Source organism: Callorhinchus milii, unplaced genomic scaffold, assembly GCF_018977255.1.
Source record: "Callorhinchus milii isolate IMCB2004 unplaced genomic scaffold, IMCB_Cmil_1.0 Scaffold1, whole genome shotgun sequence".
Classification (NCBI taxonomy): Eukaryota; Metazoa; Chordata; class Chondrichthyes; order Chimaeriformes; family Callorhinchidae; genus Callorhinchus; species Callorhinchus milii.
The window spans coordinates 119552493-119579690 of NW_024704742.1; the positions used below are offsets into that span (position 1 = coordinate 119552493).

At 40.6% G+C, this 27198-nt stretch overlaps 1 protein-coding gene across 1 annotated transcript in view; it reads right to left on the reverse strand.

Annotated features, from left to right (window-relative positions):
• Window positions 1-26782, reverse strand: part of LOC103177783 (microtubule-associated serine/threonine-protein kinase 4) — a 110490-nt gene extending 83708 nt beyond the window's left edge. Inside the window, exons 1-2 of the mRNA XM_007892107.2 lie at window positions 26688-26782; window positions 20372-20452 (exon numbers count right to left, since the gene is read on the reverse strand). Coding sequence (XP_007890298.1) covers window positions 20372-20452; window positions 26688-26734 — 128 coding nt within the window. The 5' untranslated portion in view covers window positions 26735-26782. The remainder of the gene's footprint in view (window positions 1-20371; window positions 20453-26687) is intronic.
• Between the last annotated feature and the right edge of the window lie 416 nt (window positions 26783-27198).

A 27198-nucleotide genomic window follows, 5' to 3' on the forward strand; every position in this document is an offset into this window, starting at 1 on the left:
GAGGGGGTAGAGAGTCGAGTGGGGAGCTGAAGGCACGGTTGAAGAGAAAGGTCTTGAGACCGGCCTTGAAGGAGGAAAGGGAGGAGGCGGCGAAGGCACTGGGGGATGGAGTTCCAGAGCCTAGGGGCTGAGAGGCTGAAGGCCCGGCCACCGATGGTAGGGCGGTTGGGGCGGGGGATGTGGAGCAGACCGGAGCCAGAGGAACGGAGGGTACGGGCAGGTAAATAGGGGTTAGTAGGTCGGAGAGGTAGGAGGGAGCAAGGCCGTGAATGGCCTTGTAGGTGAGGATGAGGATCTTGAATTCGATCCTCTGGGGGATGGGAAGCCAGTGGAGGCGAGTGAGGGTGGGAGTGATGTGGTCGCGAAGCCTGGTGCGGGACAGTACACGAGCTGCAGAGTTCTGAATGACCTGCAGCTTGTGGAGGGAGGTGCCGGAAGGCCGGTGAAGAGAGAGTTCCCATAGTCCAGCCATATCAAATGCCCCCTGGACGTCCCAAAATATATTATTTACTGTTTCTCTCTTGTCCACATCTGTTCTTAGCTCCTAAAAAATTCACTAGGCTCGCTTAGCATGACTTTGATTATCTCCAATACCTTTCCTTAACACTAAAGTCAAACCTCCTCCAGCTCTCCTTCAAAGTGCACTACAATACGACATTAGGGTTATCTCCTATCTCAAGGATAAGAGATGTTTCAGCCAGTGCTCTCGTTATTTCTTCCTTAACCATTAGGTTAAAGCAAACATTGACATTAATCATCATATTTGACAATTTGCCTATAATGCTGAAACATCTCAAAACATTTTAGTGGTATTGGTGTCAAGTGCTGCTACTGTGTATTTGTAGGAAAATAGCAACCATTTTCCGAAAGTCCCCCAAAAATCAATGAAGCGAACAAATAATTTATCTGGAGAATTGTAGGCCAGAACACCTTTCTCTTTTTACACCCACCTGAATAGGCAGACAGAACCTTGATTTAACATCTCATCCAAAGGATTGTAACAAATCTGATGCGAGGTAATGGTGCCCACCCAGCACAAGGCAATTAAGTTTGCAAAAAATGCACCAAATTGGGGGAAATCAGAGGAGGCAGCAAAGGTTGTATGTATTATGCACATGGGCTGATGACTGGCAAGTGAAAGTTCCATACAGGTTAATGTAAGGCACTGCATAGTAGTAGTAAGAATGGGGAGCATATGTACTCCATGGATGGAACAGAACTGCTCAGGGAAGCTGAAGAGATCTAGGGGTATTAGCTGATTCATTGTTCACCATGTCAAAGCAGTGAGAGGCAGCAACAAACAAGATAAACAGGAACAAAAACAGAAATCGCTGGGAACACTCAGCAGGTCAGGCAGCATCTATGGAAAAAGGAAAATGAGTCAACGTTTCGGGTCCACAACCCTTTGTCGTTAAACAAGATCCTGGGCTATATTGCCAAATGAGTTGAGCTTAGATCACCAAATGTCATACTCAACCTGTTCGGTGCCGTGGTCAGGCCACAGCTAAAGTGGTGCATAGAGTTCTTGTCATTGCAACATAAGCAGCCCAGGTCCAGAAGAGAACAAAGAGAATGATCCTCAGTGGTAGAATAAATGAGCTATGAGCAATAATTTGTGAAGCTCGGGTTCTTCAGTCTTGAAAGGCGATAACTAGCTCATGCATATAGAGGCATGTAAGATTTCAAATAAGATCAAAAAAGTAATCTAAAACACTACTTTCAGATGCACTAAGATAGCAGAAGGAGTAGGTTAAGGACTGCAATGGGCAATTCTTGGACAGACTCCAGGAAGTATTTATTTAAACAGAGGATAATTAACAAATGGAACAGGTTACCAGAATTGGTTGTTGAGCGTTGGATACTGGACTCATTTTTTTTTAAAAAAAAGCTTTAATTATGTGATGGAAAGATGATAAGGTAAGGAATGATTAAATCAAACGGGCTGAAGGGCCCTCTTCATCCAAATTTGTTTAGTGATTTTATGACCACTGACATTGTAGAGCATCCCCCAGTATTGTACTGATGTGTCAGCCTGGACCATGAACTTAAGAATTCTCAAAGTGGAGCTTGAACCCAAAACATTTGACCTCAGGACTTGAGCTCACAGTCTAGGCTGACACTCTACTCCTTTTCTCCTTTGTAAATTGACTGACCTTTAAAGGTGTTCCCATTACAAATGTAAACCCTAACGATCAGTAAATTTAGCATCAAGTGAGAATAACTCCTTTGCCTGTGAATAATCCCTTTGTTTTCTCTTTGGTGGAAGAAACGGGAATGGGATGCTGGCCATTCATCGTCTTGATAAAGTATAGTTAAGTTGGAAGATTCAATAATTATGCCAATTTTCTAATCTGCATTGAATAGGCTGTGCCTATATTACTGAACTTGACAATTAGATGCCATGGTTGAAATACAAATACACCTTCAATTCTGATATTGCTCAATAAAAATATATACACTTGCCTCAGATCTCCGAAGCTTTGAAAACTCAGTTGAAATTAAAGTAGCTTGGTGATATCCATTTATACTGCAACAAAATCTTCACATATGTAAGTAGGTCACATATATAATATATGTGTACATGAAGCATTCCAATTCAGGCATAAGGGATGTTTGGACAGAGGGAAACTTGCTCAAACACCTTTGACTTTTTTTATTTAAAAAGTACTGTTTTGTGTCTAAGGTGAGAGATTTTTCTTAGCGTGTTGAGAAACACTTATTCTTTGCTGCACTGTGACGTTGGCATCTAAAAAGCGCTCTAGAGGCATGAGCACAAGGTACAGTTATTCTCCTCCATTTCTCTCTCCCAAAGGCAATGGCTCATGTTCTGCCATGCTTTTACCAGTGCTGTCTGCTCTCCAAGCTCCTGAAATTTGCAAGTGTCAAGGTGCATTAGCTGCAGGTACAGCACTTTACAACAAGTGTAACATTGCTATCAGAATAGAAATGACTGCCTTTCCCAGGTAATGGGGGTCTCAAAAGCTCTCCACTGCATCACTGCTGACAAAAACAAATTCTCCAGGGAATTCTCTAGTGTATACACAATAGTCCTCAGACTGGTTTTGATGAGGTCTCAGGTCTGAGCTGAAGTCTTGGGGCTCTGAATGCCATACAGGCGATCTGCTGGGGGTGCTTTTGTTTATGCCACGGATGTGATAACCAGTACTCATGCCTCTAGAATGCTTTTAGATGCCAACGTCATACTGCAGCAAAGCTGGCTGAGCAGAATTATACCTCAGATTTTGCATACATAGAGCAGTGCAAAAGACTGTGGCAAGTTTGGGGAGGACAAGTTTGCAGGGCTATGGGGAGAGAGCGGGGGATTGGGATTGAATTGGACAGCTCTTTTCAAAGAGCCGGCACAGACACGATGGGCCAAATGGCCTCCTTCTGTGCTGCATAATTCTATGATTCTATGGAGTTGATTGAATATTCTCTTTGTGCTATCAGAACATGTTTGGGCATTTCTGGCACTCTATAGATTTTAGTTTGCAAAATTTGCCCTAAGGTCAAGTTAGTCAATAGTCCCACAAACACAATACATCTTTGACATAGACAAGTAACATTACCTTCAGTGTTCATCAGGAACTCAAGAGCTTGTCTGCATCGTCTGAGTTTGCGGACATTAAGTCACATAGCAACTGGAAATGTAATCCAAGAATGCTGTAGAGCGAGCAGGCTGGGTCACAATCCATATTCGAACCAATCTCACATGAGGATCAACAATCATTCTCCACATGACGCTTATTGAAAAGCTGCGTTTGTCAAACATGATCTGAAAATAACTAATTTACTCAACCACAGGGTCTGCCAGTGTTCCGAGGTACTGTGGAGAAAAAAATGACTGAAAACGCAGTCAAAGAGAAAGGTCTTGAGACAGACTGTGAAGAAGCCGAGGGAAGAGCCAAGTCAAAGGGACTCTGTGATGGAGTTTCAGAGGGTGGGGATAGATATGCTGAAAAGTCTGACCACAATGATGAGGTGGGGGACATGAAGCAGGATGATGCCCACTGAGTGGTGGGAGCGGCTAGATCTATCGGTTTGAAAAGGCTTTTTAATTATATATTAATAATTAGCATATTATTCCACTGAGCGTTAACTCTGCAAAATATCAAATTAAACAGAGTTGGTAAAACCTAACGTAAAACAGTTTCACCAGAAGGCTTGATGTGCTGAATGCCGTACTCCTGTTTGTAGGCTCACAACTAATGTTGGTTCCAACACAATACTTCACTCTTCATTAATGTTGGATCCAAACCAATCCTTCATTCTTCACTACAGAGCAAATCTGGCTGTCGTGACCATCTATTTAACAGAATGGAAGCCACAAACGTTTATCTGACTTTAGATTCAGTGTTTTGAATTGCTGTAACACTGCTAATTCCCACCAGAAGCTATGATGACTGAGGGAGCTTGCTTCTCACCAGCTCACAGATTATTACGACATTTTGTTTGTTCTGATGAATGATTCGGATGGTAGAAAATTGGTTTCTTACTGAACCTGAACAGATTCCATTAACAGAAATAAACTTAGTTCATTTTAAAAAGATTCCAGATAAATCTTTCCATAGAATATAAAATGAATATTTATGAACCTTCAATCTTCAAAGCAGCAGACAAGATAGCAGTATATATATATATAATCACAGTAAATGGGAGACTTCCTCTCACCATTTCTGGATAGAATATATAGGCACACTTCTGTGTGCACGGACAACTCACACACCACACACACACACAGTAAAAGCTTTTGGATTCCTTTACCAGAGAGAGAAGTTACCCCCACCTTGGAATCTTTTAATTATTTTAAAGATTTGAATCATCTTTTCATTTTAAACGATTCAAATAACCCCATCTCTAGGAAATGTAACTCAAGTCCAGCCTCTAATCATAGTTAAACTCCGTCATCCTAGGTATTAGTCTGGTAAACCATTACTGAATGTCCTCCAAGGCTAATATAGCCTTCCTAAGATTGGGCTCCAAAAACTGAATACACATTTGCTACCTTCCAACCCAAAAAGATTGTAACAGGATATAGATAGGCTTGGGGAGTCGGCAAGTAGGTGGCAGATGGAATTTAATGTGGGGAAGTATGAAGTTATTCACCTAGGTAGCAAAAATAGAAAAAACGATTATTTTCTAGAGGGGGAGAGATTAGATAGTGTTAGTGTTCAGAGGGATTTGGGTGTCCTTGTACACCAGTCTCAAAAAGTTAGTTTGCAGGTGCAGCAAGCAACTAAGAAGGCGAACGGCATGTTAGCATTCATTGCAAAAGGTTTAGAGTGCAAGAGTAGGGAAGTTTTGCTGCAACTGTATTGGGCCTAAGTGAGACCTCACCTAGAATATTGTGTGCAGTTTTGGTCTCCTTATTTAAAAAAGGACATACTTGCCTTAGAGGGGGTGCAGCGTAGATTCACTCGGTTAGTTCCTGGGATGAGGGGACTGACCTATGAGGATAGGCTGAATAAACTAAGGCTGTATTCTCTAGAGTATAGAAGAATTAGGGGAGATCTTATTGAAACATATAAGATTCTTAAAGGGCTGATAAAGTAGACACTGAGGGTCTGTTTCCCCTGGTAGGAGAATCTATAACCAGGGGTCACAGTCTTAAAATTAAGGGTCAGCCTTTTAGAACAGAGTTGAGGAAACATTTCTTCACTCAGAGGGTAGTGAATTTATGGAATTCACTACCCCAGAAGGCTATAGATGCTCAGTCCTTGAACATCTTCAAGGCTGAGACTGATAGATTTTTAAAAAATAGAGGGATTAGGGGATATGGGGATAGGGCAGGTAATTAGAGTTAGGTCAGAAGATCAGCCATGATCTTATTGAATGGCGGAGCAGGCACGAGGGGCCGAATGGCCTACTCCTGCTCCTAATTCTGATGTTCTTATGTTCTAGAATGGATCGGAATTATTCTAGAAAACAGAGAGTTTTGGAAGATTATAACAAATGCATGTAACATTTCTTCATTCATTTTTTCTAATACTCCAGGGCTGGAAACCATCACAACGTGGAGATTTGTCTGACTTTCGTATCACTAAATGTATCTACTGCATTCTTTTAAAAAATTAATTCCTGTACATTTTCCACTTCATTATTCTCTGTTCTTTGCTGTATCGCTGGTAGCAAACAGTCCATCTCCTTTGTGAAGGCTGAAGCAAAATATTGTCATGACAACATCCTCAAGATGATGTAGAACATCAAAGGAAAAATATACTAAAAAGAAAACAAAATGAAATGGATACCCAGCAGAGAGTACACTGAAAGGGAATATTTTTATGGAATGCATAATATAAAAATAATACAGGCAGGTGGTTTGTATTCAGTTGAATGCTGTCTAGTTCACTTGCAGGTTTACCTGTTAGAAAGGACACAGCTGTCAGCTTCACACAGGGAAGGTGCATTTTATTACAAGTTGCCATGAATTCAACCATTACCCAAGTTTAAAGATCCTGAGTGTTGCAGATCAGGGAGAAAGAGGCATTGCTGGTTAGTGGAGTACCAGAGACTGAATGTACCACTTCATGTCGCAAGAAGCTGAGTGGAAGGACAAAGCAATGTGTTTCCCGAGGTCATGGAAGTTCAAAAGAATTAACAATGCCAGCTATCAATACTTACAGAGTCAGTAATCAAATAGCCTATGTCTGGAACAAGCTTGGCCCTCCATCTCAACGGAAACAAGTATATACTTGCCTGAGAAGCCTTGAATTTTAAGGTTCAAAAGTTATATCTGCCTTGGCCAGTAAGCATCAATGAGATTGAATCACCAGTTCCCATTTACTTTGCATCAAATCTATGAAATCAATGGAAGAAATAAAAATCCAAAGGCCTGGGCATCACAACAGGGACTTGAGATTCAACAAGCGAAATCCCAGTTCTGATGCAGAACTTTAGATGTCAGAGTTTTACAGGTGAAGTGAAGAAATCCTTGATTAAATAAAGCTTCAAAAAGACTAGTCTGTTCAGAAACGGCTTGTGAGAATGGCGCTCTCATGCTGATATATTCTGTTGCAATGACCATTTCTGAGTTGTAATTGGCATGATGATGTTTGCCACCCACTAGTATCTGTTTATTTATTTATCACCTAAAGGGGAATTGTCACATGTCTTTAATCTCTCTGACACGCTACCCTGCTTGGAAGGCGCTATATAAGCGCAAGTTGTTGTTGTTGTTGGACGTAAAACCCTTTCTAAATATGGCTAGCATTTAAGGTCTGTATCTCAAAGAGAGTGGACAATGATTGCATTAAAGTCTTACAAATCCTTGAGTATAAAAAAATGAAACGAAACTTCTTGAAGCATCTCTTCCAAGTTGGGCCAAAACATTACACATCTTAATGGAAAAGATAAGAAGGCAGAATAAGAGATCTGTGGAAAATAGATTGATAACCTTCCCTTCACAGGCAGTGGAATTCCTACAACCTTAATATAATAGTACAATCCGAAGGAATCTCAGATGTAACACACTGCCGGATGGATAAAATCACATACCTGGATAATGTCACATGCATGCACGCACACATCTGAAAAGGTTTTGTTGACATCACAATTCCACTCCACTTCATATTGTTGCATATTGCCAAGAATCCTGACACTATAACCCTTATCAACATTTCCCCCTACTAAAGGGAATTGGTTTTCCAGTAATGGAAATAGTTTGCTTGTGATCTTTCAAAAAATGTCTTGCTCAGGTAAATAAAGGTTTTAGAAGGAATCGTTTTCTTCTATTTCTAGAGTGAATACATTGAACCAGAAGTCCTCCTCCTGTTTTGTTCCCTTTTAACTATTTTTGCACAGATCAGGTGTTTTAAGTCCAAATTAAAAATAAAATCAACTGGGCAGCAATCAATCCCCTTCACTCCTTCTCAAATGCACCCAATCGGAAATTCAGTGGTTTAGTGGAAACAGGAGTAATTTGAATGAAGAAGGCCCTCTGGATGTTTCTGATCACATCCCTTAGAATATCCATCCTACCCTTTCCCTATCAGTCTGTTTTTTGAACAAGTCCAGCTGCCTGAACCCAGCCATCCTTCCTGGCAAACTGTTCCTATCATTAATTAACCTCTGTGTAACAAAAAAACTGTCCTGAAATTGTCCTTTAGAACTTATGTCTCTGTGTTCTACACAATCAGTCGGGTTTCCGTGCTGCCCATAGCACAGAAACCTGCCCTGGTCAAGGTCACCAATGACATCTTGACCATCTGCGACCAGGGCTCCCTCTGCCTCCTCGTCCTCCTCGACCTATCGGCCGCATTCGATACGGTCGACCACGCTATCCGCCTCCACTGCTTGTCCTCCCACCTCAACCTTTAAGGCCCTGTCCTTGAGTGGTTTAGGTTGTACCTCTCCCACCGTCTTCATTTTGTTTCCACAAACCGCTTTTCCTCCGGCCCCCGCACTGTCTCGTGCGGTGTCCCTCAGGTCCCCTCCTCTTCACCCTCTATATGCTCCCCCTTGGTGACATCATCCGCAGACATGGGGTTAACTTCCACATGTATGCGGATGACACCCAACTCTATCTTTCCTCCTCTACCCTCAACTCCACGACCACCGATGTCCTGACAGCTGCCTGTCCGACATCGAGTCCTGGTCGAGAGAAAACTTTCTTCAGCTCAACGTGCGCAAAACTGAGGCCCTCCTGATTGGCTCACGTCAGCGCCTCCGCACCTCAGGCGCTGACAGCATTAGCATCCAAGGCTGCACTCTCCACCTCTCAAAGCCAGTCAGGAACCTCGGGGTTCTGTTCGACCCTGAGCTGTCCTTTCTCCCTCATATCCGCGCCACAACTGGCACCGCCTTCCATCACCTCCGAAACATCGCCAGACTACGGCACTACCTCACCCCTCACGCTGCTGAAACTCTGGTCCACTCCTTTATCACCTCAAGGCTGGACTATGGGAACTCTCTCCTCGTCGGCCTTCCCGCCACCTCCCTCCACAAGCTGCAGGTCATTCAGAACTCTGCAGCTCGTGTACTGTCCCGCACCAGGCTTCGGGACCACATCACTCCCACCCTCGCTCGCCTCCACTGGCTCCCCATCCCCCAGAGGATCGAATTCAAGATCCTCATCCTCACCTACAAGGCCATTCACGGTCTTGCTCCCTCCTACCTCTCCGACCTACTATCCCCCTACTTACCTGCCCGTACCCTCGATTCCTCTGGCTCCGGTCTGCTGCACATCCCCCGCCCCAACATCGGTGGCCGGGCCTTCAGCCTCTCAGCCCCGAGGCTCTGGAACTCTATCCCCCAGTGCCTTCGCCGCCTCCTCCCTTTCCTCCTTCAAGGCCGGTCTCAAGACCTTTCTCTTCGACCGTGCCTTCAGCTCCCCTCCCGACTCTCTACCCCCTCCTCGCTCCCTCCCTTCACCCTGACCATTTACCCCCTGCTCAGATCCCGACGCAACTGTCCAGCTCCTTGGGACATCCTCCCGACGTGAAAGGCGCTCTATAAATGAAATCTTGTTGTTGTTGTCTTGTTGTCTCACATAATTTGACAAAGGTAAAACATTCTATAGGACTCCCTCATAGAACCATAGAAAATTACAGTGGAGAAGGCCATGAGGACCATTGTCCAGGTATAAAACCTCCTAGAAGTAGTCATTTATTATGTTCACTATCTTCTGTTCATTCTCTTTCTCAACATCCTTTAGGGTTTAAACATCTTTTAACTTTTTACTATTATAATAAAAAAAATTTAAGCACTTGCTGCTATATCCCTTTCTAGAGAATAGCGAGAGGGAGTGGGAGAGAGTGGGGTAGAAGAGATAAGAGAAACAAAATGAGAGAAAGGAGAGCGAGAGAAGATAATTTGTGCTTTCTTAAACTCCTAAATGGCAGCTGTAAAACAAAGGCCTAGAAATGAGATTTAGAGAAATAATGGCATATAAACCATTTGACCCACTGAGCTTGTGTTGTTGCTAGCTCTACCATTGTAACTAACTCCAGTCTCAGTCCCCTTTTCTCTCTCTCCTGACCTATTTACATTGTTAATTGTGTGTCACGGTAATGAAGTAGAGAATTGAAGTCCCAAAACAAAGTGTACAAAATATTTTGGGAAGAGGAGGGGTATATATATACATATATAAAAAAAATTAAAACTGGAATTTTTAAAACCAGATTTTAACTGGGTCAGGAATAAATTCCTCAACAAATTTGCCAAATGATGGGTTTGAATTAGAATTTTGTTTACACAATTTTCGTTTAGCAATTCAATATGAAATAGAAATAAATCTAATTTATACAAAACTAGTTTTCTAAAACTCCCCCCAGCCCCCAGTGTAATTTAGGAGAGAATAGTTTGCACATACATTAGTGCAACTGTTGTTAAATCTTGATATTTAGAGATTTCTTGCTTCGGGTTAGGATATCCAAGCAACAGCAGTTAATGGGGGCATTATGCTAGACTTGAACAATACAACAAGTCCCATTTTCTAAAATAATAATTAAAAAATAATGAAGAATAAATAATGTTTTCTTAGGACCCGGAGGTGTCAATTGAATGTTTGTACCTATAATATTTTTTGTCACTTAAATTACATTGCCAATTAGTTACTGTATGAATATACGTGGCTATGACTTTCACACATTATTCTGTCTCTGGCTTCAGCATGAAATACCAAAGACTAGCCATAAGCAACGTGCAAAGCATTCAAGTGTCATGTACAGTATGTTTATAATTAACTGCCCTAATGACAGCACTATTTCCAATTCCATGACAGAATCCAGACCCCTCACTTGTCTGTTACTGCAGTGTACAGAGTTATAACAGGATTATTTTTAAGCCCGTCCAACATTTCTGTTCATATGACTGTCACAATTCTTGCATAGCGGGACATTAATTCTCCGAGGATTGGTCTTTCTGCTGCTGGAAGAGGGGAGAGAGAGGAAAGCACATCATCTGTAAAGGGTTGGAAGATAACTGAATATTCTGCTCGATTACCTTTGGGGGATCAGGAAACATTAGCCCACAAGCTTACCTAAGGCAACTGAATGGCTGGACTAGTCTATGATAAAATAGACGTCCATAGATTGTTTATAGTATGTGGAAGGAGGAGAAGCTGTGGGGCAAAAAATCATTTTTCATCTTTGACCTTCCAATATGGAGACACTCAAAACAATAGCCAAAATTATATCATGAAAAATGAACAGAGCATTTATTGCATAAGATTAGCTTTAATGACACACATAGTAACCTAATGAAGAAAAACTTCTGGTATGTGCAAATTTATTGGTACAATTACAAGACTTTGTACAGTAGAATATATATCTGCACAACAATTATCCATTGATCCACATGCGGCAGCAAGATACCAACACAAAACACCACTGTGCGCATGTGAAGTTCTACACGACACTCAAGGTTTCTGGAAACATACTGCCCCAGCTATACCAAGGGAAAGGATGAGCATAATCATACAACAGTCAGTATAACTACAGATGGAACAATGTGGAATTTTGTGGAATTCTCTACCGCAGAAGGCTGTGGATACTCAGTCCTTCAACATATTCAAGACTGAGGTTGATAGATTTCTAAAGGATGGAGGGATTAAGGGATATGGGGATAGGGCGGGTAAATGGAATTAGGTTAGACGATCAGCCATGATCTTATCAAATGGCGGGACAGGCTTGAGGGGCTGAATGGCCTACTCCTGCTCCTACATCTTACGGTTTATTATGTTTTGATTAGCACCGTTAGGAAGGATACATCAGCGATGGAAAGAGTACAGAGTAGGTTTATGAGGATGATCCCAGGGCTGGCAGGTTACTGTTATCAGGACAGATTGCATAAGTTGGGCTTTTTTCCCTTAAGAGACAATTAAGTGGGGGAACCTAACAGAAGTGTTAAAGCCAGTCAGGAACCTCGGGGTTCTGTTCGACCCTGAGCTGTCCTTTCTCCCTCATATCCGCGCCACAACTGGCACCGCCTTCCATCACCTCCGGAATGTGGCCAGACTACGGCACTACCTCACCCCTCACGCTGCTGAAACTCTGGTCCACGCCTTTATCACCTCAAGGCTGGACTATGGGAACTCTCTCCTCGACGGCCTTCCCGGCACCTCCCTCCACAAGCTGCAGGTCATTCAGAACTCTGCAGCTCGTGTACTGTCCCGCACCAGGCTTCGGACCACATCACTCCCACCCTCGCTCGCCTCCACTGGCTCCCCATCCCCCAGAGGATCGAATTCAAGATCCTCATCCTCACCTACAAGGCCATTCACGGCCTTGCTCCCTCCTACCTCTCCACCTACTATCCCCCTACCTACCTGCCCGTACCCTCCGTTCCTCTGGCTCCGGTCTGCTCCACATCCCCGCCCCAACCGCCCTACCATCGGTGGCCGGGCCTTCAGCCTCTCAGCCCCGAGGCTCTGGAACTCCATCCCCCAGTGCCTTCGCCGCCTCCTCCCTTTCCTCCTTCAAGGCCGGTCTCAAGACCTTTCTCTTTGACCGTGTCTTCAGCTCCCCTCTCGACTCTCTACCCCCTCCTCGCTCCCTCCCTTCCCTCCCCTCACCCTGACCATTTCCCCCCTGCTCGGGTCCTGACCCAACTGTACAGCGCCTTGGGACGTCCTCCCGACGTGAAACGCGCTCTATAAATGGAATCTTGTTGTTGTTGTTGTGTTTTAAATTATAAAACAGTTTGACAAGGTTAACATAAATAGGTCATTTCCACTGGTTGGGGAGTCCAGATACAAAAATCAGATAGCAACTGGGGGATCTAAAAGAGAATTTAGGAGGAACTACTTCATTCAGAGTAGTGAGATTGTATGCCTCAAGCAGCAGTTAAAGTAGATGCTTTCAAGAGGAAGCTTGACTTTCACATGATGAAGAGAGGAACTGAAGGATATGGGAGGAAGTAAAGGAATGGATGGAGAGTATAAACACCGGCATGGACTGGTTGGGCTGAGCGATCTGTTTTTGTGCTGTACAGTCTGTAAATTTTTCTATGTGTTTTGTTTAGCATGGTGTCCAATTATCTGTCCCGTCTCCTTATCTGCAAAGGAGCCAGTATCAATTAGTGCAGATAATCAGCTCTCTATTGCATTGTTATCTCAAGATCATACACTCAATATTTTTTTAAAATGCAAAATTTAAAAAAAATTGCCTTATTCAAGGATTGGAACTTAATGATTGAATCTCAATTTAATACAAAGTAGAAGTGGATTAAACAATTCATGTCACTGATCAAAACTGTGCTCAAATCAAAAAAAATAAAAATAGCAATTCATAAACAGACAATGAAAGAATAATGATCCCATTCTTAAAGCAGGTGTTTTGAATTGTCACTACAAATGAACTCAGTGCCTACCTTTTCATCTTTATCTTTCTACGGTTTTCGTTAACACTGCATTGAATTGATTAATTTTTCTGCATTAATGGGAAAATGTTGGCCTCAGCTCTATTCAGTTTAGATTATTAGCAAACTGCAGAATCCGTTTTTATGCAAACCCAAATCTCAGTCAGCCCACTCTGTTTTATCACATGAAAGTACAGTGTGAATGTAGTAGAGAGATTTTTTCTATACCAATACTGACTGGCCTAGTCACGTCTGCAGTCAACATGTATGCACCACATTTTCCCAGCACTATTCTGCAGGTAAATCATAGACATATTTAGACATAGACATAACAGTTTGGGGGGCAGGCGATTAGCATTGAAGCAATTATTGCAAGCCCAGAAATGCTATCAAACTAAACATTATGGCGTGTTTATCAGGATCAGACTTATAACAGCATTTATGAAAAATGGTCAGCTTTTTCAAAAAAAAATTAGCATGTGTGGATATCAATACATGCAATATTTCCATAAAGTGAAAGATATTTTCCACACTACCACTCACTCTAGTACTTCAATATTCAAGCTTCCCAGACAGATTGCCATAAAATCATAAACATTTATTCAAACACGATTGCTGAATACAACAGAACTCTTTGCCTCAAGCCCTCCACCTTGCCCCCTCTTTGCCCGTTTTCAGATTGCTCCTGAAGACTTTCCTCTTTGATGTGCTTACAGTCACCTCCCATTTCTCCGCAGCTTGAAATCACACATGAAGATTCTACCCCACATGAAGGGAACTATTTAACTACTTGCATACACATTGCACCCCTCACACAGGATTAAAAAATCTCAAAGCGCTTAGAATTGCAAGTTGTTGTTGTTGAAAGTTATACTCCATGATGTGCGGATTTTATTTTTCGCATGGGCTATTTTGACTATAGTTAAAATAGTATTTACATTATAGATATTCAATTGCTATTTGTAATTTGATCCAACGTACAGGGGAACATGAATTATCAACAATAACTGAGGGGATAATTTCTTTTGGTGAAACCGCAGCTAAAAAAAAATGTTAATGACTGCATAATGCATGCAAGAACATGCTCGGTAATGCATATTGCAAAACACAGTTAAATTAAAATGGAAATTATTCCAGAAAATCACAACATGCTGCATATAACACCTCACTTCCCTCGAGATTAGCTGGGCTTCAGAAAGTCAAGACAGCCAGAAACCACAATTGAAAATGAATATGTGTAGAGTACTAGAGCAGTATTGTATTCACTAGTACAACAGAATAAGGTGCAGAAGAAGTCAGAAAGGTGAGCTGTTAGAAAATAATAAAGTTAATGCTTGGTAATAGCACTTAGTGATAGTGCTCCGAGATGTAACCCTGCGTTAAGGACACTATATAAATACAAAGTGTTGTCGTAGCATCACAAATTGAATAAGCAAGTCTCATCTAGTTAGGAGTTCAAACCACATCCAGATAAATGCTCAATGTATTCACAACACAGTTCTAGAATAATTTGATTTTATCTTTAAAAAGCGATAACCAACGACGAGCTTGGTTATTTTAGGTATAAGCTTACACAACAGAGATTTAAAAACAAATGTAAAGATACTGTGTTTGCTACAATGAAAGTAAAGCTTTACCGTGTAAAATCCATGATTGAAGGAGATGTATAATTCAAATGTATGACTGAAGTAGCACACTTGAAATGTTAAATCATTTGTTATTTACTTTATAGACCCCCTTTTGTGATGCTACAAAACACCTTGTATTCATATAGTGTCCTTCACGCAGAGTTACATCTTGGAGCTTTATTACTAAGTGCTATTACTAAGCATTAACTTTATTATTTTACAAGTGACTATAAAAAAATGTCAACAGAAAATATTTTTAAAAATAAATAAAACAATAATTTGATCACTCAATCCACAACTGTTTGTGGGACACTGCTGTGCACAATTGGCTGCCGCGTTTCACCCACAAATATAGTCAATTCACTTTACAGTATATTCTGTGAAGCGCTCTGAGACATCTAGAAGACAAATACAAGGATTATTATTATTATTAAAAGAACCAAAATGCACCTGCTCTTTGATCTATCTAAACAATACACACTTTTTATGTTTAATTCATAGCCAGTTCAAACCCAAGATTTCTTTTGGAGTATAAAAGCAAATGAAGTATGCATCTTGAGAGGATTTAATACTTTTTCTTTTGAAGGTTAAAAAAAGGTATTTTATTTTGATCTCCTTCACCTTCATTCCTAGCCAAGACAGCATTGGGAATACCAGTGTGTGCCTCACACACAAAACAGATTGAAATGTGCAGTTCATCTCCCTAAAGATACAGAAAAGTCAAGAGGGCAAGTCAATTGATAGCACTGAAAGCCACATTGATAAAAGTCTGAGAACAGAGAACAAATCACCTGTAATACAATTTATCAGTTGCCTTATGCTACCGATAACATAATTCTGATTTTTGAATTAAAGAAACATTTGAATCACAGAGCACATTAATTCACAATCACAATAATCATTGAATGAGGCGAAATAAAATTTGTAAGCACCTTACAGAGAGGGAAAATTCAAGCTTCCTAAATAGATGGGGAGATAGGTAGCAGTTGAAGTTTAATATAGAGAAATACAACGTGATTCACTTTGGCAGGAAGAATAAAGAAGCCGACCATATCATGTATATACGACCTAAGAGGGGTAGAGAAAAGATGTATAAGTATTCTGTAAGGAAAGCATTAACTTAGAATGGTAGCTACGGGGATTGATGCAGAAAAACACCGCAGACTTGGCTTTGTTTACCAGGAACGTACCTTCTGATATGCAGAAGTGGAGAGAACACTGGAAGAAAATGTTTTAGTTGGCATCGATCACCTGGACACTTGGCAGTTTGAACTCTGCCGGTAAAAGTGTCCTCCAGCAGTATATGTGCTATTCTATTGGATTGGGTGTTAGAATACCAATCAGGTATAACAATGGAGAGCTCAGTCAAGTACAATGAGATGAAGATCATCTGACTCCTCACTCTACCAAGCGTGAAGGGTGCTATATAAATGCAAGTTGTTGTTGTAACTGCCTGCTACTCTCCCAGGCATAGGTGATTGATCAATACTTAATTCCCTGATATCACTAGTTGCTCCCATTATTGCATCTTGCAGTAGTATAATCATTGAATGTGGACCTATAATAAAGTAAACAATTGTTTAACATCCAAATTGTATGCACATTATTTCATCATTAATTAAATAATAAAAGTACACTTTGGATTCACTAGACTCAAAGTGTCAGCACAGACAAGGCAATAAAGAATGAAAATAGAATCCTTGGCTTTGTGTGCAGAGGAATGGAGTACAAAAGTAGGGAAGTAATGTTGCATTTATATAAAACCTTGGTTGGACCACATTTGGAGTACTGTGTGAGGTTCTGGCCGCCCTACTACAGGAAGGATATTGTACCATTGAAGAGAATACAGAGTAGATCGTTCCCAGCATGAGTGGACACAGCGATCAAGAAAGAATGGACAGGTCAGATCTTTCCTCTCTGGAGATGAGTCAATTGAGAGGGGATCTGACAGATAGAGGTGTTTAAAATTATGAAAGGATTCAATAAGGTAAACATGAATTGGCTGTTTCCAATTGTTGGGAATTCCAAAATGAAAGGGTATAAATATAAAGTAGCTAATAACAGAACTAAAAGGAAGTTTAGGAATAACTTCTCTATGCAGAGGCTGGTGAGAATGTGGAATTGGCTGCTGAAACTGTAATTCAAGCAAAAAGTCAACATATTTAAAAGGAAACTTGATGTCTACATGAGGGAGAATAAGGTAGAGTGATGTGGGAGACGGATTAGGAGGGTTGAGGTTAATGTGGAGTATAAACACTAACATGGACTAATTGGGCCAAAGGACCTGTTTCCATGCTGCAAAGTTCTCTGTAATTCTGTGTCATCAAACTCCATCATGACAATTTCAGGAGAGTTGTCGGAAAGTATTTCTTTGCCCAGAGTGCAATGAATAGAACAGGCTTACCAGAAAGGGTGTTTGAGGCCAGGACACTAAATTTATTTCAAGAACAGTTTAATACTGTGATGGGATGACCATATGGTAGGTATTTTGGAAGGATGGGAGCAAAGGGTTAAAGGTTGTTTTAATCCAAACTTCTCTTGTGATCTTGAAGAACAAAAGAATGAAAACATTAAGATTAATTCAGTCAAAAAAAGGCTCATTTAGAGAAAAACACAGTGCAGACTTGACGGGCCAAATGGCTGGTTTAAGGTCCGCCTCAAGCTCTCTCTCGTTAACCACATCTTCAATCATTCTCTCACGCCACCCCCACCCCTCCCAAATCCAACCCCCAGCTCAGGTGCAAATCCTCGATTGTCCAGTCTTTTGGGATGTCCTCCTGACATGAAAGCGCTGTGTAAAAGAAATTTGTTGTTCTGTGCTGTAACTTTATAATTCTAATCCACCATAAGTGGTGAGGTACCATTCCCCAGAGAATCTTCTGCACAACAGGCAACTCTGTGGGCAGCCACCCTGTGTTCACACCATTGGACAACTTTAGGATGCCATGTATAAGGAAAACAACTCAGAGGTAGGTTGAAAAAGGAGTTTACAAAGTTTGCTAAATGCTCTGATGTTTAGCTCAATTACTTTTGAGGATGCAGAGACATTTTCTATTACCTACTTCTCACAAGATAAAATAAGGAGCACGATAAGGATGTTAAACCGCATTGTGTGGAATGAATTGGCTTGATGGGCTGATTAGCTTTGCTCATTCCATGCTTTTTCTTCTTAAAAGCGCACTAACAGATAAAACACAAAATACTGAAGATGCCGGAAATCTGAAACAAAAACAGAAGTTGCTGGGAATACTCAGCAGGTCAGGCAGCATCTATGGAGAAAGGAAAGTGAGTCAACGTAATAATAGCACTAATAGATAGATGGGTAGCACTGACCATGTATTCTTAGAAATCGTGATACATTACATGGGAAACAATAATCTACAATGTCGACCGTTAGTTAAGTTTAATCAGACTTGTCACGCAATTTAAGATGAGTTCCATTTGGCCCAAGAACCCAACCACATTGTTTGGCATCAATTTCAGCCTCTTTTCTTTTTCTTCAATGACGTCTGGCTTTATCAAAAATCTGATATCAAGGGAAGGAAGCAGCTTTAAGTCTTTTTTTCTCCTGATATTTATCAGTCATACATGGCAACACATTACGGTCCAGGAATATTGAGACATCCAATGAAATATCACAAACTGCAGATAAAAAATAGACGATTTCAGTGCTGCACGGATTTCACAATACAAAATTGTTCAGGTAATGCGCAAAAGATGTTGAGCTCTTCATATTTCAATCTGATACACTCCATTACTGGAAATGTTTTTAAAAATAATTGCTCCACACTGTTTCCCCCCCCACTCCACACATTCCTTTGACAACTGATAATCAGCCTACTAACAAGCAACACAAACACAGCACAAGTGCTGTTTATGGTTTCAGTCAGCGAGTGGCTGAAATGCACAGAAACCTTACATCTGTCTTGTCTTTCAGCCACTAAGAAACCTACTATAACAGAATTATGTTTCTCTTAGTCTGCCTAACTTGAGAAGGTTAAAAGTCATTCTACATGTATATAACCAGAGCTCACAAGCACAGTACGGCAGAAGCTAAAGCAATGTGTCAGCTATGTATATAGGCGAGACACTGTCTGGCCTATATAAATGCAAGTTGTTGTTGGTGTGCAACTTCTCACTACAAAGTATTGGTAAGCTTCCCATTGTTTGTATACCTGAGATCATTAATGTATCAGAAGAATCACTGTTTTCAGTGACATTCGCAAGACAGGATGAATGTAGCTCAGTGGTTAGAGCACTTGCCTCGCAAGTGAGAGACCTGGGTTCCCAGCGCTTCCCGGGCAGGGTGAAACGTTGGGCAAGTTTCCTTACTCCACACGCCTCTGTTCACCTAGCAGGAAGTAGGAACCCAGTTGTTAGTCGATTGGTGGATTGCTTTTCCTGGGCTAATAATTCCTTCAACAAAAATAATAAATAAATAAATTGGTCACTCAATCCACAACTGTCGGTGGCACACTGCTGTGCACAATTGGCTGCCACATTTCGCCCACAAAATATACAGTCAATTCCCTTTACAGCATATTCTGTGAAGCGCTTTGAGACGTATCAAAGATGTTATAAGGCGCTATATCAAATGCAATGATGATTATTATTGTTATCTCAACATTTGGCTTTAATCTATTCCAATCACAGTAAAAGTTTGAAATGGTAACAGTCACTTTCAACTCAAATAACTAACGTTTGCAAGACTGCTCCAGAACATTGAGTATTTTGATCCTAATACTGCTCTAGCAACTAACTACCGCACCACTGAGAACACACTGCACTAATTAGATAATAGTGTTTAGTCATAGCATAGTAGGAAGTTAAACACAGTGTGTTAACCTATAATTAATGTAAACAAAAACTAGATTCTCCTTCATTGCTAGAATTTTCGGTGCAAGGACTCCTCAGATTCCGCAACACACTTACATTATCCTTTAGCACATCAACGACATAATTGTTTTTTCAGATGTAAACCTTCTTAGGTCTTGATACAAAATTATAAACCGGTTAACAGTGAGGATCTCAGTGTCTCAAACTTTTATGCTCCTCTCAGTTTTCGAGAGAGCTCATGGTCTCGAGACCTCATGGTCCCTACTCTGATATCTATTAAGACGCAATGGTACATCTCAGAAAACACATTCCACATTTGGAACCGGGAGGACGGCAAGACAACAAGAAACCTATAATTCTACACAACACTGCCAGACTAGAATGGCAGCAACACCAAAGAAAAGCTTAAGAGAAAAAAAGCAGTTAAGCAGAATAAAGCGCTAAAAGGTAAAGGATATACTTATCAAGTGCAGATACGGAAAACATAAACAGACTCAAAAACAAGGGATGCCAACACAACAGGCATCCTGTGTTGGATTTGGTGAACTTATGACCTTTCTTCTTGGCTTGGGTTTCACTCTGGCAGCCTGAAAAGAGCATCGTGTCCTTACCTCCAAAAGTGGAAAGCATGGAGTGGACTGCATGGACTGCATGGGCTTGTAGGAGTAGGACTCAAGCTTCTTGGCGTGAGGCTGAAAGTTAAAATAATGTCAAGTCTAAATCAGAAGATTGCCTTTCCCCATATATCATAACTGTAGTACTGTATATGGATGTAGCAAACACAAAAGAGTAGTAGGATTTGATGTTTCTCAGTTAAATGATGTTACCAGCTGGACACAGACATTTAGTGTTCATCAGCAATTTAAGTCAGAATGCACTGCCATAAGACACGATTAGAATAGTTATCTCATAACTCAATGTCTGCAACATATCATCATTTAACAATTATATGAATCATTCAAAGCAAGTTGAATTTTGCAAAATGTGGGGATGGTTTACTTTTAATAGGCTGTGCTCTCTTTAAATGTTCCACTTGCTGCATATTTCATGCTAAAAGCTGCATTCTGTAGTATATTTGCAAATATAAAAACATTAGCAAATATTTTAAAACATTTCTGTTGAGTTTCTGGAGTTGAAAATCTACAGTGCTTAAAATATCAATATAACTTAATAAAAGTTTAACAATTCACAATCTTAAAATTGATATACTAAAATGGCTACTACTACCCTGTTGCAATTCTTTCCCCTTTCAGTGAAAGGTGTGAATTTTAAAGGCAGCGACATATCACATCAGGATATAAATAAATAATAGAATTTACAGGAAGTTATATTATAAGCCATTGCATTTAAAAATCTTTCACTGAAAGGAGAAAGAATTGCAGTGATTTCAGTGAGGAAAAGAACAATCTACTGAGTGAATTATTGTACTGTATTCACGAGACTTCTCCAAGTAGTATAGGGATGCAGAATTATAGATTAATAACAATCCTTACATTTGATGTAGTGCCTTGGCACATCAGAAGGTCATCTTAAAGCACTTTGCAGGATTTACTGTAAAGTTTAGTGTCTTTGTATTTTGTAGCAGAACACAGCAGTGTCCCACAAACAGTCATGACATAATGACCAATTTCATCCAGGGGATTGTTGGCCTAGGACAATGGGAGGAAGTCTCTTTTCTTTTTGAATAATGCCATGGGATGAAAAACATCTACCTGAACAGGCAGACAGGATCTTGGTTTAATGTCTCATGAAGGATGCCACCTCCAATAGTGCAGCACTGTATTGGAGTGTCAAATTAGAGTTTGAATTCAACCCCTCAACCTCGGCCCCTCCTTCCCCATCTTCAGGTCGTGCCTGAAGACTTTCCTTTTCGACCACACCTATGGTCACCTTCCCCTAACCCTGGCTCGGCCTTGGGCTCCACCAATGTTAAGCTCTCTGAGACGCCGCCCGGTGTGGAAGACACTATATAAGTGCAAGTTGTTGTTGTTGAGTTAAAAATCCTGAAATTGGGGGAAATGGGGCTTAAACTCACAACCGCCTGACTCAGAGGTAAGAATGCAACCAACTGAGCCAGGCTGACACTCATATTAAATGGAAGCTCCAAATAAACTTAGCTATAGATATTAAAAATAAAATATATATCTGGCATGTTGAGGTACACCATATTGTGCCATGCAATGGGAGAACATTGATGTCTCTACACATTGATGTCTCTACACGTTGATGTTTCCCATGGTTTTCTACACAGTGTGAGTTCCCAATCTTGGCCGCGTCACTGAAAAGCAGTGCAAACAGTAGGTTGAGGCTAGAAACTACTTTGATGGAAGAAAGAAAAATTGGAGAGATTCCCATTCTGGATCCAATATTATCAGATCTAACATTTGCTCACAATTTAATCAATCACCTTCAAAAGGGAATTTATTGTAGGTATGTTGAATGGGTTTGGAATACAATTTCAGATGTTCAAGTGTTTACACCTTGACTGAATCGATAGCGCTGTTGAAAAGAGAACTGTAGTAAGGACTGAACAGTAAAAATATTGAAGGAGATGGAGAAAAGAGCTGGAAAGTGAAATTAACCATAAAAAGGTGGTTTGGGAAAAGGGGTGGTAATGGCTCAGCCACAATGGGCTGAATAGCTCTCTTCTATGAAGCGCATATTTTGGTTTCTGTGCTCTTCCTATATATTTCCTAGCAATCAATCGTAGAGAGCTAATGGTAAACGGCTGGAAGCAGGCTGCAACCCATGCCGTCAGAATGGACATGGTTCATCACCCAGGAAATCACCCAAGTGTAATATTTTATAATATTTTATATTTTTCTCTTGTACATTTTTATGCGACATACGTAGAAAACACTATTTACTGGTATAGGCATCCAATTGCTTAGATCTGGGTTAAAATTTTAAGATTTATGACAGTTAGTTATACATTTAAAAACAATATTTTGAACCGACTGGTGTCAGCCCAGCTCAGCTTGTAGCATTCTTACTTTTGAATCAGAAGGTTGTGGATTCAAGCACCACGTTGGGACTTGGAACCCATATAGTATATGCTGACACCCCAATGTTGTACTACGTTGTCAGAGGTGCAGTTCGTCAGAAGAGACGTTAAACCAAGGTCTGCCTGACCAGGTGGACGTTAAAGACTGGAAAGAAAAGGAAGTTTCTCCCAGTGTCCTAGCCAACAATCCCCCAAGTAGAGTTAGTTGTTCAATCTATGGGCCATTTGTGGATTTGTGAATCATTGCTGTGAGCAAACTGACTGCTATATTTGCCCACAAAGCACATCACTTTAGAGTACATCCTGCAAAGCACTCGATGACATGATAAGCCGCTATATCAAATGCAAGAATTATTATGCTACACACAGAGAAGCGGAATATGTACAGTTTCAAGAAATAAAAACAGGAGGAAATTCTGATTTTTTTGTAAAAAAAAATATTAAATTGTGCAGCAATATTAAATCCAAGTAAAAAAATCGCTATCTGCTGATGATATGTTCAATCGGCGCTGGAAAAAAGGTAAGATCAATACCAGATCAGTCACTTTGTTTTCTATCAAATCAGCACAGAGTTGCTTGCCATGCTGGCAGAATGTACAAATTGTTCCAAGGCCAAGGATTCAGATTTCATGTGGGAGCCTAAAAAGCAATTATACACTTCAGGTCCCACATTTTATAGTTAAGTGAATGAAAATCACGAGCCACAAATCTGTATTTCAGCTTTAAACCACAGCAATCAGCAAATGCATTGAGAACACAAAGCACCATAAATCAGCCAGTTCAATGTCAAGCAACCTTCAAGTGATAATGAATTCCTTTTACTGATGGTCTAATACTGTGAAATAGACCATTAGCCTTACTTTATTTATTTTATTGTATTATCCATTTACTGCAAAAGAAATGTCTATTTTACAACTAGTTCCCATTTGATACTATGAATCCAATAAGTACTGGAAACATTAGGTTTTAACAATTTTCAGTCCAAATGTAGAAATCGATTAGAGATAGTAATATAAAAGTATTAAATAGTTAAGACCAATTCAAAATATTATAATAAAATCCTTGCATTTGGTATAGGGTCTTTTCACATCGTTGAAACACCTCAAAGCACTTCACAGCGTATGCTGTAAAGTGTAGTGATGGTGTATTTTGTAGAATGAGCAGCTAATTTTGCACAGTGATGTCCCACAAACAGCCATGAAGTGAATGCCCAATTTTATCCAGGATTGTTGTCCAGGAAAGTGGGTGAATCTCCCTTCTCTTTTCGAATAGTATCATGGAATCTTTAACATGCAAGTGAACAGGAAGATAAGATGTCGGTTAACATCTCATCCGAAAGCCAACAACTCCAACAATACAGGACTCTCCTAATACCGACCTGGAGTGTCAGCCTGAACGTTGAGCTCAAAGTCCAAACGTGGGGCTTGAACCCACAACCTTCTAACTCAGAGGCGAGAGTGCTACCAACTGAGCCAGCAGGAAAAAAAATCTATATGTCTCAGAGCTTCACAAATCATTGTGAAATTAGCTTTCAGTAAGAAGTGACAACCATTTGATTGGATTATTAGCCATGAGAACTCACTTTCCCTTTTTGAATATTGGCGTGGAGTTGTCAACATCCATCTGAAAGTGGTCAGATGGGACCATAGGTTTGAATCTCAGCTAAAGGGCAACACCTTGACAATGCAGTGATCCTCCAATACTGCAATCATCCAACTAGGAGCTCAAGCCTGAAATGGGGCTTGAAGCTACAATTTTCTGAGGTCCCCAAGCCTTGGCTCTTCCCAACCTATGTCTAACACTTTCTAGAATTAGGTGAGCAGATGCATCCCTCTGGAAAGAGAGTAGACATTCCATTCCAGACATAGGAATTTCCATGTGTAGGTGGCATGTATGGAACTCAGCCTGGTTTGAATTCTCCTAAATATGGTGATGGGATTTCTTATCTGTCAGAAACCCGGCTGACCAAAAGAAAAGTGCAAGTGGTCATTGTCCTCGTGGACTGCAAAAAATGCCTGAGTTCAATAATTTTCCCCTTGTTCCCATCAGGTTATAATTACTCAGATGGTGGGTACTAACATACCACCACAGTTCTGAGGGAGCAGTGAGTTGTCTGAGGTACTATGCTTTGGATGAGATGTTAAACCTAGCTCCTGTCAGTTTTCTTACAATGGACATTAAAGATCCTGACCAACAGTATACATAAATCATCATTCACTTGCTGGTGTGTGCAAAATGGCCGCTTCGTTTGTCTACAAATATACAGTCAACTCATGTTACAGCATTTACTTGTGAAGCTAAGACGTTACAGACACTATATTAAGTACAAGGATTGGTATCATTAAATTAGGAAAAGCAGGACTTCTCCATAAAACTCAGATTACTGCAATTCCATATTGGTTGATGGGAAGGAAAGTTCATGGGAAAATGGGGTTGTCCCTTTCTGTTTTGCTGGATTTCTCTTCCTCAGGTAAAGGGTATTTCCCACATCAGTTTTGATTTCCATCATGTAGCTCAGCTTTGCATTCAGAAATTGTTGATGCCAATAGCTTTAAAGATCTGAATTATAATTACACTGCTCACACAGAGTCCAGGACCCCACTGACTCATAGAATCATAGAATTGTACAGCACAAAAAGAGGCCATTCGGCCCATCAAGTCTGTGCCTGCTCTTTGAAAAGAGCAATGTAATGTCAATCCCACTCCCCAGCCCTTTCCCCATAACCCTGCAAACCCATCCTCCTCAAATATCCATCAACCGGGTTTTTGAAAGTTGTTATCGAATCGGCCTCCACCACCCTTTCAGGCACTGGTAGAGAAACAGAGTCTAAATTCCTATTCGAATGAAAATCTGCAGAACGGATTTTATCAAACTAATGGCACAGTTTGTTAATATACAGACATCGTTCTGCATCATAGATTAGGTGGAGGGTCTCTCTTCTTTGCTTCCACCCTCCGCCAGCCAAGGAAAGTTTCCATTTCTGCAAGACTATTGAAGCAGGGTTTCCTTGGGAAAAAGGGGATGGAAGGTGGGAAAGGAAAACTAAATCTGATTGCAATCAGCATTCCCACCCCCTGCTCTAGTGCATTGAGAGCCGTAGAGAGAAGAGAGCCCCCGTTAATTTACGGGGGGGAGGGGGCGGGGGGGAGAAGAGAGTAAGTAAAACTGATTTACAAGTGCAATGGTAATTTTAAAAATGGGAAATTTTGAATGTAAATACATAATATTCACCAAAATCAAATCTTCAGAATTCACCATTATTTATGTAGGTTTTTAAGAAGAATAATCCTTGCATTTGATATAGCGTTTTATCAGGTCATTGAGACATCTTCAATATTAATATTTTTAATATTAATCACCATTAGTTTCTCATATATAAAAAAAGTACCAATGGGAACAAATACCAAATAGAAACTTCGAACTTTTAGATTTTAAAACACTGTTACAACAGTGTTGCTATCTCTGTACTTTTTCACATCCACTGGGTGCTTAATATTTCATTTTGTTGCACACCATCAGTGCTCTCCCCCCCGCAGATTTTAAGGCATTACGATGGTACTTTGAGCGGCAATGCATCTTATATCAGCAAATGACTGCAGGCTTTGCAGCAGCGTTTCCTCTGACTGTAGCATAGGGATACATTAATTTACCTAGTGCTGGCGAGATTCACTTTTTTCCCCCCAGCACAGTTTTTTTTCTTTCCTCATAGATATGCTGATTATGCCACTGCTCGTCACAGTCAGTCTGCAGAGCTGCAGAGTAGAACCAGCACTGGCATTTATTTATAACTGCGATGTATACAAAATGTGTTTTCGTAAAACCTCAGAGCGAAGAGATAGTGGAAATCAGCAGCACCAACCTCAGCAACAGTTAACTGGCTTCACCCCCCAAATCATTTATTAAAGAGAAATAAAATACTTACTCCAAGGTCAACCCTGGTATTCTGAGTCGTTCCCGTTGGGTTTTCATAGCTGCCGTTCGTTACCACATTCTATTGTAACCATGACAGAATCACTGCCAGCATCCTGGTGCTGACAAAGAGCCAAAATGAACCTCTATAAAAGGAATGGACTAACAATCTCTCTTGGGGAGGGGGGACTAGTTTTGGGTTCTTCCACCATCGGCAATCAGAAAGGCACCGTCAGCTGACCACATCAGATTAAACACAAATCATTAATGCTGAATTTTGTAAGCATTTTTAACCGCAGAACACGGTTATATAAAAAAATCCACTGCTGTGCATTGACGTCATCTGCTTTATCTTCTGCATATTAATACCAGACATTTCTGATACAAGTACATCCACACAAACATGTACTGTGCGCACTCAAAGCAGTCACATAAATAATCCTCTTCGACACAGTACTCGAGTCTCAAAAAATATAAAAGCACCATTTCTGGTACTAAAAAAAGAAACAACTTTTATTTTATCA